Here is an 18,606-nt window from a genome sequence, read left to right as displayed (position 1 = left end):
ATATGACACAGCCTCAGAAGATCTCGAGAACCTGTGCCCAAGGTGGTTGGGTTACAGTTTGACTTTATAAATTTTAGGGAGACAGAACAGGCAAAGACAAAAATCAACATGTATAAGGTATACATTGGTTTGGCCTGGAAAGGTGGGACATCTTGAAGTGGAGGCTTCCGCGTCACAGGTGGATTTAAAGATTTCCTGATTGGCATTTGGTTGAAAGGGCTAAGCTCTGCCTGAAGAGTTGAAAGCAGCTTGTAGTAAGGTAAAGGTGGGTTGGGGGAGATGATTGTGGAAGCCAAGGTTCTTGTCATGTAGATGAAGCCTCCAGGCTACAGAAAGAATGTATGTGAATTTGTCTCTTATCAAGTGTCAGACTCTGGAGAGACCTAGTCAGGGAAGGAGATTCTCTACAGAATGCAAATTTCCCCCACACAAGACAGCTGAATCTATTTTAGGGTAAAATACTTGGATTTCTTTCAGGGCCTGCTATCTGTCATGTGATGCTATGCTGGGGTCAGGTTGAAGCTTGCTCTCTTATTGCTACCAGGAGTCTGTTCTGTCCGTCTCAGGATCTCTAATTTAATGTTAATGCTGGTCAGCTGTGCCTGAACTCCAAAGGGAGGAGGATGTGATGAGGTATGTCTGACCCTCCCTGCTTCCTGTCACGGCCTAAACTGGTTTTTCTAGTTTCTTTGGGTCTCTGTGGCCAAGAGGAGGGTCCATTCAGTCAGTTGGGAGGCTTGGAATTTTACTTTTGGTTTACAGTTTGTAGGTGATTGAAGCCCTTTAAAAGATGAGGGTCCAGCTAAGAAGTGAAGTACTCCATAGCTGACTTCACATTCTTCTATCTGGATTCTTTTGTTTTTTTTCACATGTAATGCGTTCTAAAATTCTATTATTAGTAAATGAGGCTTTATAGACAAAACTGTCAAAAATTTTCATGTGACATCCAGGCTAAAACCCCAAATCCCAAGCTGGTCACAGGCACTGTCCGTCTCTCAAGCATTCTTTTTAATTGTCCATTGTTTGGAGGAACAATTTAACATTGGACTAATTGGAACTGGTGGAATCTCCCCTCCTATCCCAAAAGCCCTGTCTGTCTAGTTTAAGCGAGGGATGAATTCCTTGCATTGTTCTAGGGAATTTGAAGAATCTCCAGGAGGGCCAGAGAGTAGACTTGGATGCCACCCAGCCAGAAATAGAGAAGTTGGGACCACCCAGCCAGGGACAAGGCCACACCTCAGCCATCACCACCCACAAGCAACGCAGCATGTATGAGTTGGGACAGGACACCAGAAACCACCTCATGATTGCTCCAGAAGAAGAAGCTGCAGGTGCTCAGCCATCCTTATTTCCTGCCATCCTCAAACTGTGAAGACAGCAAGGCAGCCTGTGGAGAGGCTGCTCACAGAGGCAACCCCACCCTTACTTGATGATGGCACATGGAACTCCACCTCCCACGTGGAAAATGGAAAAGTTGTTTCCTTCTCTGATCTACTGCCTGAGCTGTCATCAAGATTTTGAGGACTGACTTAATGAATAAAATATAAAGGCTTAGCGTGAGCCTGGGATATGCATGGTGGAAGAGAATAAATAGCCTTTTACACATCAAAGATACTTTCTGGGTAACCCAATCTGAGAAATAGCTACTTCAGCCACATCTGCTGTTAGGGAAGGCTGAGAAAATAGTGACTATAAAATGAAATGAGGCTTGTAGGTGAACCACATGAAATCCTGTGTACCAGGGAGAAATCACCAGCTATTACAATGGAGGCTAGCTAAGAAGGGGCACGTGGGGGTGGGGAGATCGTGACCAATCAACAGTGCAGCTTGAAAATGTGGGTTTTCTCTTGGGAAGCTTCATTCCCTGGGAAGGAAGAAGCTATAACCAGACAGGCGCAATGAAGCTTTGCCTGGAAAGGATGCTGCTCACATTTGCATGTTAAATGAACTGAGGCCTCTCCTGGCTCCCCTTGGAGGGCTCTCAGAGGCAGCTCTAGCCTCAGAGGGTCTCTTGCCCACATCTTACTCTGGTTCAGAGCCCACATCCCCAAAGAGAGCCTTGTACACAGCAGGTATTCAATCAATATTTGTATTAAATTGCATTTTAAAAGCTGATTTCTTGAGTGACCCCTTCCCCTACCCACCCCCGAAGACTGTGCTCCAATATCTCTTTGTGCATATCCTGAATTCAAGCTGCGGTGAGAGGCTTTAGCAAGAGAGAGAAAACCCACTCTAAAAGCTTCATTTGTGACAATTTCCATTTTATTTCTCACCACCACCAGCCTTTGGACGAACAGGTCCTAAAGAGCTATGGAAACAGCATCATGGAAACAGCACGGTGAGTTTCAGACTTGTGTGGCTTGGCAGGGCAGCTTTGTTTTTAGTTGTGGTGGCTTGCCAAAGAGGCTGGCTCTCCCTCAGCTAGCTCCCCTGGGCACTGTTACCTCCAGTAGAGCCTCTTTACTCTGAGGGGTGGCCCCTGCAAGGAGGGTCCCTGCTTGGCAGCTTCGTCTTGCTCATATACTGGGTATATCCCCTGGAGGGATGCATGAGGCTCTCAGGTGGCCTTCATTCTTACACACCTGCATACACCTGTGTCCAGATACCACCACCTACGCACTGCCCAGGCCTCTAAGTCCACATGCTCAGATTCTGTTTGCTTTTATTTATTTCTTTATTTATTGACAGAGTCTCATGCTGTCTTCCAGGCTGGAGTATAGTGGTGTGATCATAGTTCACTGCAGCCTCAACCTCCTGGGCTCAAGCAATCCTCCCACCTCAGGCTCTTGAGTAGCTGAGCCCAACACCATGCCTGGCTAATTCTAGTAGCTTCTGATAAATAAAATTCTCTCTGTTTACTCAAGATATAGTTATTGAATGACTGGTCTGGGCCAAGCATTATTCTAGGCGCTGGGGATGCAGCAGGTACGAAATAGATAAAACCCTCTGCCTTTATGGGAGTGGTGGGGATGGGGCAGACAAACATCTAACATAATAAGTAAGTCAATTTTTTTTTTTTTTTTTTTTTTGTGTGTGTGTGTGAGATGGAGTCTTTCTCTGCCGCCCAGGCTGGAGTGCAGTGTCACGATCTCGGCTCACTGCAACCTCCACCTCCTGGGTTCAAGCAATTCTCCTGCCTCCTGAGTAGCAGGGACTACAGGCGTGTGCCACCAGGCGCGGCTAATTTTTGTATTTTTAGTTGAGACGGGGTTTCATTGTGTTAGCCAGACTGGTCTTGAACTCCTGACCTCAGGCAATCCGCCTGCCTCGACCTCCCAAAGTGCTGGGATTACCGGTGTGAGCCACTATGCCTGGCCCGTAAGTCAATATTATGATAGGAGGTGATACTCTTTTTTTTTTGAGACAGGGTGCTGCTCTTTCACCCAGGCTGGAGTGCAGTGGTGCAATCACAGCTCACTGGAGCTTTGACCTCCTGGGCTCAAGCAATTCTCCCACCTCAGCCTCCCAAACAGCTGGGACTACAGGTGCACACCAGCATGCTGGGCTAATTTTTGGATTTTTTGTAGAGATGGGCTTTTGCCATGTTGCCCATGGGGCCTCGAAATCTTGGGCTCAAGTGATCCTTCCACCTTGGCTTCACAGAGTCCTGGGATTACAGGTGTGAGCCCCTGTGCTTGGCCAGGTGATATGTGTTTTGGATAAAAACAGCAGGATAAGGAGTGCAGGGGGAGGAACTGGTATGTAAAAGAGGTCATTTTGGTAAGTCTTGGGTAACTTTTGGTAAGTGCTGGGTAAGCCTTCAATCTAAGGCAAGCTCACAGCAGTTTTGGAAGGAGAGACGTGGGCATGAGGAAAAGAAAGGACCCAAGGGCGGCTTCCCAGTAACCGGCAGGACCCAGATATCTTTACTGAGATGGAGAACTGAGGGAAAGGCTAGACTGGGGCAGGGGCTGTTGGGGGAGCACAAATAACTTATTTTGGATGTTATTTATGCAAACTTTAAAAACAAACATTATAAGTGGGGAGGATAGGCCAGGCATGGTGGCTTATGCCTGTAATCCTAGTACTTTGGGAGGCTGAGGTGGGAGGATCACTGGAGGGCAGGAGTTCAAGACCAGCCTGGGCAACATAGTGACATCCATCTCTAATTTTAAAAAAATTAATTTTAAAAAAGTGAGGAGGACAGTGAATAAAGGGAATACAGCTGAGATGGGCAATGGAAGGAAGTTCTGCCCAGACACCAAGGAGGAAGGAGGGTGGAGGGTGCAGGAACAGAATGATGCCTCTGGAGCACTCTGTCCCCCTCCTTCTGCCCCCAGATGGGACTCAGGCTCGAGTGGTCCAGAGCTTCTGTGGCTCAGCTTGTGGACACCTTGGTAGGGATTGTGCTCTGATGGGGGTGAGGACTCCTCCCCAGGAAAGCCCAGGGCTTCTGTTCATATCTCTGTCTACCCCTCAGGGGAAATGCAAGGGCATCTAACATTTATCTCAGGTTTGTCTGTTTCACAGGGGGCCTGGATCATAGTCAAGGTCACTAGATACTTGTTACATGAGTGAATGAAGTCATCCAGTACTCATTGGCTCCACTGGGCTCTGACTTGCTGGGCATGACAAGCCCACCAGGGAGCCCTGGATATCCCTCCTCTTTCCAAGCAGCTGGGGAAACTGGTTGCCCTGGAAACCTACTTTAGGTGGCAGCATCTTCCTCCGGGAGGTCGAGGTGTCTCCTGGACCTTAGACACTCCAGGACACAGGACAAAGAACTCTGAACTGTGGAGCTGGGAAACCTGGTTCCAGTCTCAGCCTAGATTTACCGGCCATGGACTTGGCCAAGTCGCTCACAAAACCCAAAGGGTGAGGCAGAGCTGACCCTGCTTGCATGGCAGGGAGCTTCTGAGAAGCATGAAGAGAGTCAGGAAGTGCCTGGGGAACGAATCCACAGAGTAGTGCAGGGCATTGCTCTCCCACTTCTCCACTGGGAAAAAAAAATCCAGACAAAGACAGTACAGAGAATACTGTAGCCAATACTGCAGCAGTCACCACTCGGAAAAACAGATACTAATACAATAACTTGTGACTTTCGCTTCATATCTCTGTGGCATAAAACCATGACACATAAAGTTTATGTCCCCCTTTAACCATTCTTCAATGCTATTCCCCCCCTTTCTCCCTCTCCCCAACGGCAACCACTGATATGTTCGCTTTATTCTATGCTTTTCATATTTTAAATATATTGTTTATGGGAATGATCATATATAAGAAATATACTGTTTGTTTTAAATGTTTGCATAAATAATATCAAAGTAAATTATTTAAGTTTCCCCAGCAGTCCCTGCGCCCGACCACCTTTCCCTCAGTTCTCTTCCATCACAGTAAAGAAAACTGCCCAAACCCAGTCATCGCCCCTGGACTTCCGAAGTGGCTTCCTACTTTGGGCCCTGCTTCCAACATTGGCCCTGTGAGTGACAAGGATCTCATTCCTTCTGTGCTCAAAGCTCTGGCCTCTCCCTCCCTCCCTGGCCTTGCCCAGCCCAGCCCCACCCCTGTCCTCAGAACCTCACACCTGTCGTTCCCCACCTGGGGTGCCCTTCCCGCTGGCTGGCCCCTCACCTCTCTCAGATTTCTGCTCTAATGACAGTAACTGGAGAGGCCTTGCCCGATGTCCCCTCCTCTTTCTCCTTACCTTGCTTTTTGGTTATGCATCCTCCTCCTAATTGCTTTATTTATTTATGTGTTTAATCACCATCCTCTTACTTTCCTAAGGCTCGTTCTGATTTTTTTCACATCCTGGTATCTGAGCCGGCAGTGATTCTATACCTGGCAGCAGCCTGTGCGGCAGAGCTGCGTGTAAAGGGGTCCATGCAGAGCCCTGGGAGAAAGAAAAATGAAGGGGAAAATGTTGACCTGAGCTTTTTCACCTGGGGCTGGAAAGTGGACCAGAGCCTATCATTCCAACCTGCAGGTGCCTAAGGTCCATCAGAAAGTTCACCAGGAAAGACCAAGAGAATTAGGGTGACCCTCCCACAGTATCAGTGGGAAGGGGAGTGGGGAGGAGTACAGCAGTGCAGACCGGCCCCGCAGGAGCTTAGCCAGGCCTTTGGTTCTGCCAGTGAAAGGAGGGTGCCTTCCACAGCATGAAAACCACACCACATCCCCATGTGTCCAGGACCTGCTGCCAGCCGCCTGCACAGTAGTCAGGAGGATGCCATCGGGGTACAGCCCACGCTGACTCCTGACCCCGGGGGGTACAGCCCACGCTGACTCCTGAACCCGGGGGGTACAGCCCATGCTGACTCCTGACCCCGGGGGGTACAGCCCACACTGACTCCTGATCTCGGTGTGGGAGGGGCTGGCCTGAGATGAAATCTTGAAGGTGGGTCAGGCTAGGTCCTGGAGTCAGGGGAAGCATGGGGTTCAGGCCAGGCCTGGGTTCTCCCTGAAGTGAGGCTGACTCTGAGCCTTTCTCGAAACCCCAAATGTCACAGCAGTGCCCCGAAGACAGGTGAGGCTCTGTTGCAGGGAATGCTGAGGAAAAAGGGAACATCAGGGATTGGTCTGGCCTGAAGCCTGCACTCCCTTAAATTATACCCTGGTATGATTTGGGCTTGCCCTGGAGTTACCTCAACTAACTTGGGGTCCTTGGGGGAAACAGAGATGGACAGGGTTGGTGTATATTTCGGGTTGATTTGGACTCTAAGGATTATCCCAGCTCAGACCTCGCTCTCAACGAATAGGAGCCTGGCATCTGTCTATCACTCCCTTGGCCCTGGATATGGTCTGGATGAGCAGAGGCACACGTGTGGCCCCAAGAGTCCCATCCTCTGGCTCTCTCCTCCCAAGACATTCTGGAGCCATGACATGTCTCCCATGAAGGGAGAATTATTTTTGTCTGTGGCATAAATAAAGCCAGGAATGAGTTCCAATAATCACAAGCACATACCAGCGTGTGGAGGCTACTCTGACAGCAGCAGAAGGTTCCAGCACTGCCTGCCCTGCTGGTCCTGGCTGCAGGGAGGGGACTGGGATGGTCAGGGGTTGGGAGCAGGAGGGAGCCTCCAGGATTTTATTTAAAATGATCAGGTTTGTCAAACAAACAGAAAAATAAAAAAATCTTGAAAACAAATCTTTTAAAAATTTACCCACTTCACTCCAGATCTTAAGAAATAAAAATAAAACATGACTACTCCTCTAGAAACCTGACCCATACCATACAACTCTCTTCCCAGAGGTCATTGTCAACATCGATTTGTGTTTATTTTTCTCATGCTCGCTTTAATATTTCTACTATATATGTATGCATCTATAAATAAACTCTATGTGACATTGTTTTGTGTTTTAAAATCCTTTGACTTTTTACTGTACATATGATTCTGCAACTTGCTTTTTTCTTTAGAAAATTGGGGCAAAAAACCACATAGCCTAAAATTCACCCTCCCAACAATTTCTACCTGTACAGTACAATATTGTTAACCACACTCAAAGTGTTGTGCAACAGATTCCTAAACCCCCTTTCCCCTCCTGCATGACTGAAACTCTGCACCGACTGAAAAGCAACTCCTCACCCCTACTTCCCTAGCCCCTGGCAGCCACCATTGTGTTTCTGTGAGTTTGTTTACTCTAGACACCTTTTACAAGTGGAATCATACACTTTTTGTATTTTGTGATTGGCTTATTTCACATAGCATAATATCCTCAAGGTTCATCCATTGAGTAGCATGCAACTGAATTTTCTTCCTTTTTAAGGATGAATAATATTCCATTGTCTTTACAGAGCACATTTCTTTATCCATTCACCCATTGACGGATATTTAGGTTGCTTTCACCTCTAGGCTTTTGTGAATAATTCTGCTGTAAACATGGGTATACAAATATCTCTCAAATATCCTGTTTTCAATTCTTTTGGATACATACCCAGAAGTAGGATTGCTGGATCATATGGTAGTTTTATTTTTATTTTTTTGAAGAATCTCCATACTGTTTTTCACAGTGACTACAACATTTTGCATTCCAATCAACACTGAACAAGGGTTCTAATTTTTCCACCTCCTTGCCAAAATTTATTTTCTGTTTGTTTTTTGTTTTTCTAGTAGCCATCCCAATGGGTATGAAGTGATATTTCATTGTGGTTTTGACTGAATTCCTTAGTGATTAGTGGTGTTGGGCATCTTTTCATGTGTTTGTTGGCCATTTGTATATTTTCTTTGGAGAAATATCTATTTAAGTCCTTTGCCCATTTCTTAATTGGGTTATTTGGGTTTGTTGTTGTTGTTATTGAGTTGTATGAATTCTTTATGTATTCTGACTATTAACTTTTTATCAGATGTATCATTTAAAAATATTTTCTCCCATTCCACAGGTTGTCTTTTCACTCTGTTGATTGTTTCCTTTGCTGCAGAGTTTTTAAGCTTGATGTCATCCCATTAGTCTATTTTTGCTTTTGTTGCCTCTGCTTTTGGGGCTACCTCCAAGAAATTCTTGCCAAATTCAATGTCATGAAGTTTTTCCCCTATGTTTTCTTCTATGACTTTCATATTATACTTTCAGGTCTTGACATTCAGGTTTTTAATTCATTTTGAGTTAATTTTTGTGTATAGTATATGTGATTTGGTTTTTAAACTTATTTTGTTTTTGAGATTTACCCATGTTAGTACAGGTAGCTCCAGCTCAACACAGTTTGCTGCTGCTGGAAACCCCTGGTAATGTTAGTTATCCACAAGTTGTTCATTCATTTGTAAACTCTTTACACACAGTGCTGTGATGAGTGTTCTCTAAGGTTCCTGTGCACATATGTGACAAGCAGAATTACTGGCCCTGAGGTTGCACTTCTTCCATATTAACAGATAATCCCCAATTGCTATGCAAAGGGGTTGTAGGCACTGGATATATACCCACTTCTGTAAAGACTGAAGAAAAACTCCTTGTACTTCTGGCAGGGCAGAAGAAAAGTAACCATTTAAAAATATACCAGAACATTCTGTTCTTTTTACCAAGGCTTCCCCTCAGGAGAAACTATTTAGCCAGAGCCTAATCTATTTATCAGAGCCTAACCAACATGGAGGAAGGAAAATACCCAATTCTAACCCATGAATTAATTTCAGACAAAGTAGACTTCAGAGCAAGGAAAATTATCAAAATAAAGAGAGATATTATGTAATGATATAGGGTCAATTTTCCAAGAAGACATAACAATTCTTAATGTGCATGTACCTAAAAGAACTGACATGAGACAAAATATATGAGAGAAAACTGATAAAAATCCAAGGAGAAATAGATAAATTCACTTTTATAATTGGAAGCTTCAACCCCCCTCTATCAGTAATTGACAGATCCAGTAAGCGGAAGATCAGTAAGATATAGTTGAACTGAGCAACATCATCAATCAACTGCATCTAATTGACATTTATATAATACTTCATCCATTAGTAGCAGAATACACATCCTTCTTAAAATCACACAGAATTCACCAAGAGAGACTGCATTCTGGTTTATGAAGCACACCTTAACAAGTTTAAAAGAATAGCAACTGTATAAAATTTGCTCTCAGATGACAGCAGAATTAAACTAGAAATTAGTAATACAAAGACAGTGGGAGAAACACCCAATTACTTGGAGATAAAACAATCCACTTCTAAATGGCACACAAGTCAAAGAAAAAGTCTCAGGAGAAATTTAAAGATATTTTGAACTAAGTGAAAATGAAAATACAACCTATCAAAATTTGTAGAATGCAGTGAAAGTAGTGCTTAGAGGGAAATTCATAGCATTAACTGCATATATTTGGAAAGAAGATCTAAAATTAATAATCTAAGCTCCCACCTTCGGAAATGAGAAAAAAAGAGCAAATTAAAATCAAAGTAAGCAGAAGAAAACAAGTAATCAAAGTAAGTGTAGAAATGAAACAATTTAAAATAGGACATCCTAGAGAAAATCAATAAAACCAAAAGCTGGTCCATTGAAAAGATGAATAAAACTGATAAACATCTAGCCAGGTTAATCAAGAAGAAAGAGAGAAGACACAAATTATTAATATCAGAAATAAAAGAGGGCTGCCACTACTGATCTCATGGACTTTTAAAGAATAATAAAGGAATATTATGAAAAAGCCTATGCCCACAAATTTGATAAGCTAGATGAAATTAACCAATCCCTCGAAAGGCACAATCTACTAAAATGCACACAAAACCTACACAGAAATAAATATATAATCTGAATAGGTCCATATCTATTAAAGGAATTGAATCAGTAGTAACAGAAAGCACCAAGCCCAGATGGATTATTGGTGAATTCTATCAAACATTAAACAAAGAAATTCTACCAATTCTCTACAATCTTTTCCAGAAAACAGAAGCAAAAGGAATACCTCCTAATTTATTCTGTGAGGCTAGGATTATCCTAACACCAAACCCGACACAGACATTACCGGAAAGGAAAATTACAACCAATATCTCTCACAAACCCGGATGCAGAAATCCCCAACAGGCTAAGCATGGTGGCTCACTCCAGTAATCCCAGCAATTTGGGAGGTTGGGACGGGAAGATAACTTGAGGTCAAGGAGTTCGACATCAGCCTGGGCAACACAGTGAGACCTGGTCTCTACAGAAAACAGAAAAAAATAGCTGGGCATGGTGGTGCATGCCCATAGTCTCAGCTACTGGGGAGGCTGAGGTGGGAGGATCAATTGAGCCCAGGAAATCAAGGCTGCAGTGAGCCATGTTCACAACACTGCACTCCAGCCTGAGCGACAGAGTGAGACCCTGTCTCCAAAACAAAACAAAGCAAGCAAACAAACAAAAAACAAAAGAATAAAAGGTAAAAAATAGAAATCTTCAGTAAAAGATCAGCAAATTGAATTCAACAATGTATGAAGATAATTATACACCACAACCAAATGGGCTATATTTCCAGGTGTGCAAGGCTGATTCAACACTTGAAAGTCAATTAATGTAATCTGTCTGATCTAGCTGCTAAAATGCCACAACTGGGTGGCCTAAATAACATTTTCTCACAGCTCTGAAGCCTGAGGAGTCCAAGATCATATGTGCTGGCAGATTGGGTTTTTGGTGAGGGCTCTCTTCTTGGCTTGTAGGTGGCCACTTTCTCTCTATGTCCTCACATTCCTCAGTGTGTGTGCATGGAGAAAGAGAGGGCATGCTCTCTGACGTCTTTTCTTACAGGAACACTAGTCCTATCAGATCAGAGACCCTTCTGATTTTATTTAACAGTAATTACTTTCTTAGAGGCCCTATCTCCAAATACAGTCACACCAGTGGTTAAGGCTTCAATCTATGAATTTTGAGGGGACACACACATTTAGCTCATAACATAATACAATACATCAATAGGCTAAAGAAGAAAAATCTTATGATAATATCAACAGATGCAGAACAATATTTGACAAAATCCAATATACATTCATGATAAAACAAAAACAACTCCCAGCAAACTAGGAATAGAGGGGAACTGCCTCAACTTCATGGAGAACATCTATAAAAAATACACAGCTAACATCAAATTTAATGGTGAGAAACTAGATGCTTTCCCACTAAGATCAAGAACAAGCAAGGACGTCCCCTGTCCTCACTGCCATTTGAAGTAGTACTAGAAGTCCTAGTTAATGCAGTATGACAAGAAAAGGAAATAAAAGGTATGTGGTTTGGTAAGGAAGAAACAAAATTTTCTTTGTTCACAAATGACATGATTACCCAAAACTCCTGGAGTTAATAGCAATTATAGCAAGGTTGCAGGATGCAAGGTTAGTATACAAAAGTCAGGTTTTTTTAATATAGCAGCAATGAACACTTGAAATTTAAAACTAAAAACAAAATGCAACTTACATAAGAACTAGAAGAAAAAGAAATATGTAGGTATACATCTAACAAACTATGTATAAGATCTGTATGAGGAAAATAAGAAAACTGTTGAAATAAACCTAAGAAAATCTAAATAAGTGGAGAGATAGTTCACATACATGGATAGAGAGTGTTTTAGTTTGCTACGGCTGCTGTAACAAAATAACACAAATTGGGTGGCTTAAATAACAGAAATTTATCTTTTCACAGGTCTGGAGGCTGGAAGTCCAAGACCAAGGTGATGGCAAGCCAGGCACTGTGGCTTATGCCTGTAATCCTAGCACTTCGGGAGGCCAAGGTGGGAGGATCACGGGTGTTTGAGACCAGCCTGGGAAACAAAGTGAGACCTGTCTCTACAAAAACAAATGGAAAAATTAGCTGGGCGTGGTGATGTGTTCCTGTAGTCCCAGCTCATTAGGAGGCTGAGGTGGGAGGATAGATTGAGCCTGGGAGTTCGAGGTTCCAGTGAGCCGTGATCACGCCACTGCACTCCAACTGGGGGAAAAAAGTGAGACCCTCTTTCAAGAAAGGAAAAAAATGTGTTGGCAGGATTAGCTTCTCCTGAGACCCCTTTCCTTGGCTTGCACATGGCTATCTCCTCCCTGTGTCCTCACATGGTTTTCTTCTCTGTGCATGTGCATCTCTGCTGTGTCTTTCCTTGTGTCTTAATCTCTTCTTCTTATAAAAACACTAGCAGATTAGGTTAGGGTACATTTCAACTTAACTACCTCTTTAAACAGCTCCATTTTAACTTCAAGGTCTTATCTTTAACTGTCCTATCTCCAAATATAGTTACATTCTGAGCTACTGGGATTTCAATATATGAATTTTGAAGGCGGGGGGACATAAGTCAGCCCCTAACAGGGTGACTCAATATTATCAAGATGTCAGTTCTTTCCAATTAGGAATATGTATTCAATGTAATCTCAACCCAAATTACAGAAAGTTATTTTGTGGATATTGAAAAACTGATTCCAAAGTTTATATGAAGAGGCAGAAGACCTGAAGTTGGAGGACTGACTATAAGGCCACAATAATCACAACAGTGTGGCATTGGCACAGAAATAAACTGATCAATGGAACAGAAAAAAGAGCCCAGAGATAGACCCACACAAATATAATCAACTGACCTTTGACAAAGGAGCAAAGGAACTTCAACGGAGAAAAGATAGTCTTTTCAACACATGGCGCTGGAAAAACTGGATATTCACATGCAAATCAATGAATCTAGACACGGATCTTTCGCTTTTCACAAAAATTAACTCAAAATGAATCATAGACCTAAATGTAAATCACAAAACCATAAAACTCCTATAAGATGACACAGGAGAAAATGTAGGTGACTTTGGATTTGGCAATCACTTTTTAGACACAACAGCAAAAGTACCATTCATAACACAGGACACTGGTAAGTTGGATTTTACTGAAATTAAATATTTCAGCTCTGTGAGAGACACTGTTAAAAAAATAAGACACAATTCACAAGATGGGGAAAAATATTTGCAAAACACTAAGGTGATAATGGTCTGGTATCCAAAATAGACACAGAACTCCTAAAACTCAACAATAAAAAAAAATGAACAACTTAATTTAAGAATGGGCAAAAGACTCAAACAGACTCCTCACCAAAGAAGGTGTATAGATGGCAAATAAATATATGAAAAGATGCTCCACATCATCTGTCATTAGGGAGTTGCAAATAAAACAAGAGAGTACTGCACACCTATTGGAATGGCCCAAATCCAAAACACTGACAACACCAAATGCTGATGAGAATGTGGAGCAACAGGAACGTTCATTCATTGCTGGTGGGAACACAAAATGAAACAGCCACTTTAGAGGATAGTTTGGCAGTTTCTTATAAAAGTAAGCAGTTACCATATGATCCAGCAATTGCACTCCTAGGAATAAACCCAAATGAATTGAAAACTTATGTCCTCACAGCAAACTGCACAGGAATGTTTATGGTGGTTTTCTTCACAATTGCCAAACCTGGGAGCAGCCAAGATGTCCCGTAGTAGGTAAATGGATAAACAAACTGTGGTACATTCACACAGTGAAATACTATTTATGATAAAAAATGAAATATTAAGCCATGAAAAGACTTGAAAGAACCTTAAATGCATAGTACCAGTGAAAGAAGCCAATCTGAAAATGCTATGTCCTGTATGATTCCAACTGTATGACATTCTGGAAAAGGCACAGCCATGGAGACGGTACAAAGATCAGTGGTTGCCAGAGGCTTAGACAGGGGAGGGAGCGATGAACAGGCAGAGCATGGAGGATTCTTAGGGTATGAAACTACTCTGCATGACACTATAATAGCAGATACATGTCATTACACATTTGTCACAATTTGTACAGTGTACCACACAAAGAGTGAGCCCTAAAATTGTATCGACATTGGCTCACCAATTGTAACAAATGCACGACACTAATGCAAAATGTGAATAATAAGGGAAGGTGGGGAGAAGGAAAGTACACAGGACTTTGTATTTTCTGTTCAGTGTTTCTGTCAATCTCAAATTGCTCTCAAAATTAGAGTCTCTTGGTTTAAAAAAATGTAAGAAAAGCAGGTGGTATTGGGCATCAAGAGGCAACTGAACAGATGACTACATCAGAATCTCAAGGCAGATGGGAAGACAGAAATGATGCAGGTATTGAAATGTTACACACAGAATTGAGCCTGAGGAACAAACATGCTGACAGCCAGGAGCTGGTAACATCCTGACAATACAAACTGCTCATGAAGGGATTTCTCCACCTGAATTTTGCCTGATTAGAGAAGTGCATTTCAGTGGCAACCACTGGACTCCAAAATCATTAACTACACAGATCAAAAAGCTGGCTGGGCTTGGTGGCTCATGCCTGTAATCCCAGCACTTTGGGAGGCTGAGGCAGGAGAATCACTTGAGCTCAGGAATTGAAGGCTGCAGTGAGCCATGATCATGCCACTGCACTCCAGCCTGGGCTACAGAGCAAGACACTGTCTCTAAAAATGTATTTTTTTTAAAAAAAAAAAAGAAGGAAAATAAGCTGAAGAACCTATACGATACTGTCTCCTAATTAAGTAAACCTTAACCTTGTAGCATTTTTGCCTTACTACTTGTTTAGCAAAACTTTCCTTTCATGGGTAATTCTAAAGTAAACTAAAAGCAAGCCTCTTGGGGATTCCTGGGGCCCACAGAAGTGAGGTTTTATCAATTACTATTCTATACTGAATTGTCCTTTTCTGTAATGATGGCACAGTTTCCTGTTTTTGAGTATTGTAGAGGATAGGAGAAAAATAAATACAAGCTCCCCTAATTCAGCCTGGGATCAGCCATTGGCCATCAGTAGAGCTTTACAGAGGTTGAAATTGTTTTTCAGGGATCTTGAAACCCTGCCTCTTGCCTCATTGTGCAATACTGAGAAGAAATACCACTGACAAATCTCTGCCACAACTAGATGAACACAAGAAGGCAAACTGTTCAGCCCAACACGCTGGGCCTCGGTGATCAGCCTCAGTGTTTGCTGCCAAAACCTTACATCCATAGGGCTTAAGACCCTTTTAACAATATCTGATAATGAGCTCAAAATACAGACTTACTAATTTTTTCTGTTACAAAGAAAATACACATGCCTATGGATTTGAACTAGAATTGGCCTCAGAGATGTTCTATCTGGTTAAACTCTTCATTTTAAAGAAGTAGATATCTCAGAGTTTGACTTGTCTAGGACTCACCCAGCTAATACTGAGAAGAATGATTAATAATTGCAAACTTCTTGGTTAGGATATAGGTCTATTGACGGCAGGACCTAATTCCTTTTTATTCTTGGACACCCAGCACTTAGCGCCTTTCACAGGATAGGTGGTTAGTGAATATATATTGAATGAACACTCGAATGGATGTATGAGCCCATTAATAGGGTTGGAATATGTGCCTCCAGACATGCAGGCTGTTATTTGCCATTTGCTGTTGTACTTTGAATCCACCAGCAGCTCTGGAGTACTTTGATTGTCCAGCTAAGTCTTTGGTGTTGATTGGTATTTTGGGCTCATACATTTTATAATCTTTTAAAATCACTATGTTAAAAGAGTTTTGAGTATGATATTTGGCACCTTCTTGATGCTCAGTAAAAGTCTGTTAATAAATGTAAGAAAGGACGATTATCTTACTCCCCTAATCTTTACTTACTGCTTGCTTGGAGGAAAAGTTGGGAAGTTAAGTTCCCTGCCATTGATCATTCAACTCCTTATAATTGAAGAACAGAGTCAGAACTGCATGGTTCTGACAATTTCAGTTTCTTCCAGCCATGAGGGAAACCTCTGTTGTTTTGTTTTATGTTTTGTTCAGCATCCCTGGATCTGCCACCACTGGTCCCATAAAGAGTGAAAGTGCCCAGGCACAGTGGCTCACACTCATAATCCCAGCACTTTGGGAGGCTGAGGTGGGAGGATTGCTTGAGGCCAGGAGTTTGAGACCAGCCTGAACAACAGAGTGAGACCCCATCTCTACAAAAATTAAAAATAAAAAGAGAGAGAGAGAGAAAAAAAAAAAAACAGTGAAAGTACAGCAGAGTGATTAAGTAGGTACCAAATAGCAGTTACTGACACCCTACCACACACACCTTTTTATCAATGTGCACATGTTCTATGAATGTTTGAGGTCATACAACTCAGTTTCTATGTGGATTATTACATTTGGATAGTATTTTAGAGTCTTCAGAGCACATTCACAACTATTTGATCACCATATAACCAGAACAATGTTAAAACAGTAATATCAATAGCTAAGTGTTTTCTACTTATTTACACATTTAGTTCTTCCAACCTATAAGAAATGTTCTAGCATTATCTTCATTTCACATATGAGGAGACAGAAGCTTAGAGAGGTTTTAACCTAGGTTATCCAATAAGTGAGTGGCGGCTGGATTCAAAGATAGGTCTCAACTATGCTGTCTTCCAGGCCTCACCCCCAGAACGTGCTTCCACGTCGTGGTTCTGGGTGGTCTTTAAATCAGTCCTCCCTACTGTTGTTGTCTCTTTCCAGATTCACAGCCAAACTGCTTGAAAGCGGGGTCTACACTGGGCATCTCTGCTTTCTCACCTCTTAACTCATTGCTCTTTGATATTCACCCCACCGCTCTGTTGGAAGTGCTCTCACCCAGGTCTGCATTTTTCTTTCAGAAATTTGGGCAGCGACTAACTTGGATTAATTGCCTGGAATGTGCCAGACCTGTTGGAGGCCCTGAGTTTCAGTGGTGCTCAAACAAGGCCTCTGTCCTTCCTGGCTCACCCGGCTTACTTCATGGTCCTAGTCTGACTTTTCTTTTGGCAACATTTGAATCAGTGTTCCTCTCACTTCTTGAAACACTCCCACCCCCACCCTTTTTTGACAACCAATTGTCAGGGTTTTCTTCCCCTGCTCTCCATGCTTTTCCTCAGGCTCTTGTTGAGAGGCGCTCCTTTGTACTCCATTTATCCCCGAAGTGCTGTGTTCCCAGGGCTCAGCGGTAGGAACTCTTCTTGTCTCTCCTCTCCTCTTTCCTCCTCTTTGCTGAGCAACTTCATCAAGCCGCAAGGCTTTATTTCCACCTGTGAACTGACAACACCTCATCCCCTTCTGCTGACCTTTGGAACGATACTGACCTGCCAGCTGGACAGCTCCTTCTGGATGGCTGTGGGTGCTTACACCCCATGTGCCCATCACTAGAGTCAGCTCTGCCTCCTGTGATCTGAGATCTATCTTGCTCAGAATAAAACCACCATCCTCCCAGCTACTTCAGCCAGGAAATGTCCTCTCCCTTCACTCCTCCCTCCTTCTACACCCAAGTATCTAGAACATTCTTCACTTCTTTCTCCCTTCTAGAACGACCCCAGTCCATACCACCGTTACTTCTCATTGCAGGTTCCTTTGCTAAATGCTGTCAAAGAATCCTGTTCTTTTCCATTAGAAAACTGACCTCTGTTTATAACTACACGTTCATTGTTACGGTCAATTGATTTTTGGATCCCCCTTTGAACCGTAAGTTCCACGAAAACAGGAGTCTTTCCCTTTTTGCTCACTATTTCATTTCTGGTACCTGTACAGGGCCTGGTACATACTAGACCCAGGTCTAGTTTATTGAAACAGCTCCCTAACTGCTCTCCTGTCTTTGCCCTTCTCCAATATCTTCTCCCCACAGCAGCAAATACACATATCTGATCATGATGTCATTTTCTTGCAGAAAACATTTCGACAGCTTCTCATTGCCCTTGGATAGAATTCAATGCTTGAGACAGCTTAGGATCTGGCTCTGGTCTCTTCTGTCATCATGCTCCAGCAGCATCCCTAGGCGCTGGGAGCCGCTCTCTTCTTTGTTCCCATCCTCGCCACCTCCCTTGCTTCCAAGCCCTCCTATCAGTTGTTCCTGCTGCCTGGGATCCTTGCTCTTCTGTCTCCTTTTGTTTAACCTGATTATTGTTTCTCTTTTCAGCTTGGATGTCACCCTGCCAGAATCAGACGCCATCCTTGACCCCCTCCAAAACATCAGCCCTCCACACACCACAGAATTTCCTCTCTCCCTTGACTTAGCTTACCATATTTCACTGGCACAGGTAATTGCCTGATTTATTTATTGTATGTAAATCATCTGAGAGCAGGGACAGCTTCTATCTATCCATTGAGCTTATGGCACAGTTCCTGGCTTGGCACAAACCCAGTAAATCTTTGCTGAATGAATGAATAAATAAGTAGACCAAGGGTAATGCGAATATTGGCTAATACTGCTAGGCTTTAGAAATGGAATGAGAGGTAGAGTATACCCAAAGTT

At 42.9% G+C, this 18,606-nt stretch overlaps 1 protein-coding gene across 1 annotated transcript in view; it reads left to right on the top strand.

The window, feature by feature from the left end:
• Nucleotides 1-1,430, top strand: part of LOC129458288 (uncharacterized) — a 171,401-nt gene extending 169,971 nt beyond the window's left edge. Inside the window, exon 5 of the mRNA XM_055233994.2 lies at nucleotides 1,137-1,430. Within this exon, the coding sequence (XP_055089969.2) occupies nucleotides 1,137-1,372 (236 nt within the window). The 3' untranslated portion in view covers nucleotides 1,373-1,430. The remainder of the gene's footprint in view (nucleotides 1-1,136) is intronic.
• Nucleotides 1,431-18,606: the final 17,176 nt, after the last annotated feature.

This window comes from Symphalangus syndactylus, chromosome 19 (assembly GCF_028878055.3).
Source record: "Symphalangus syndactylus isolate Jambi chromosome 19, NHGRI_mSymSyn1-v2.1_pri, whole genome shotgun sequence".
Classification (NCBI taxonomy): Eukaryota; Metazoa; Chordata; class Mammalia; order Primates; family Hylobatidae; genus Symphalangus; species Symphalangus syndactylus.
This window is presented reverse-complemented; position numbering and strand designations above follow the sequence as displayed.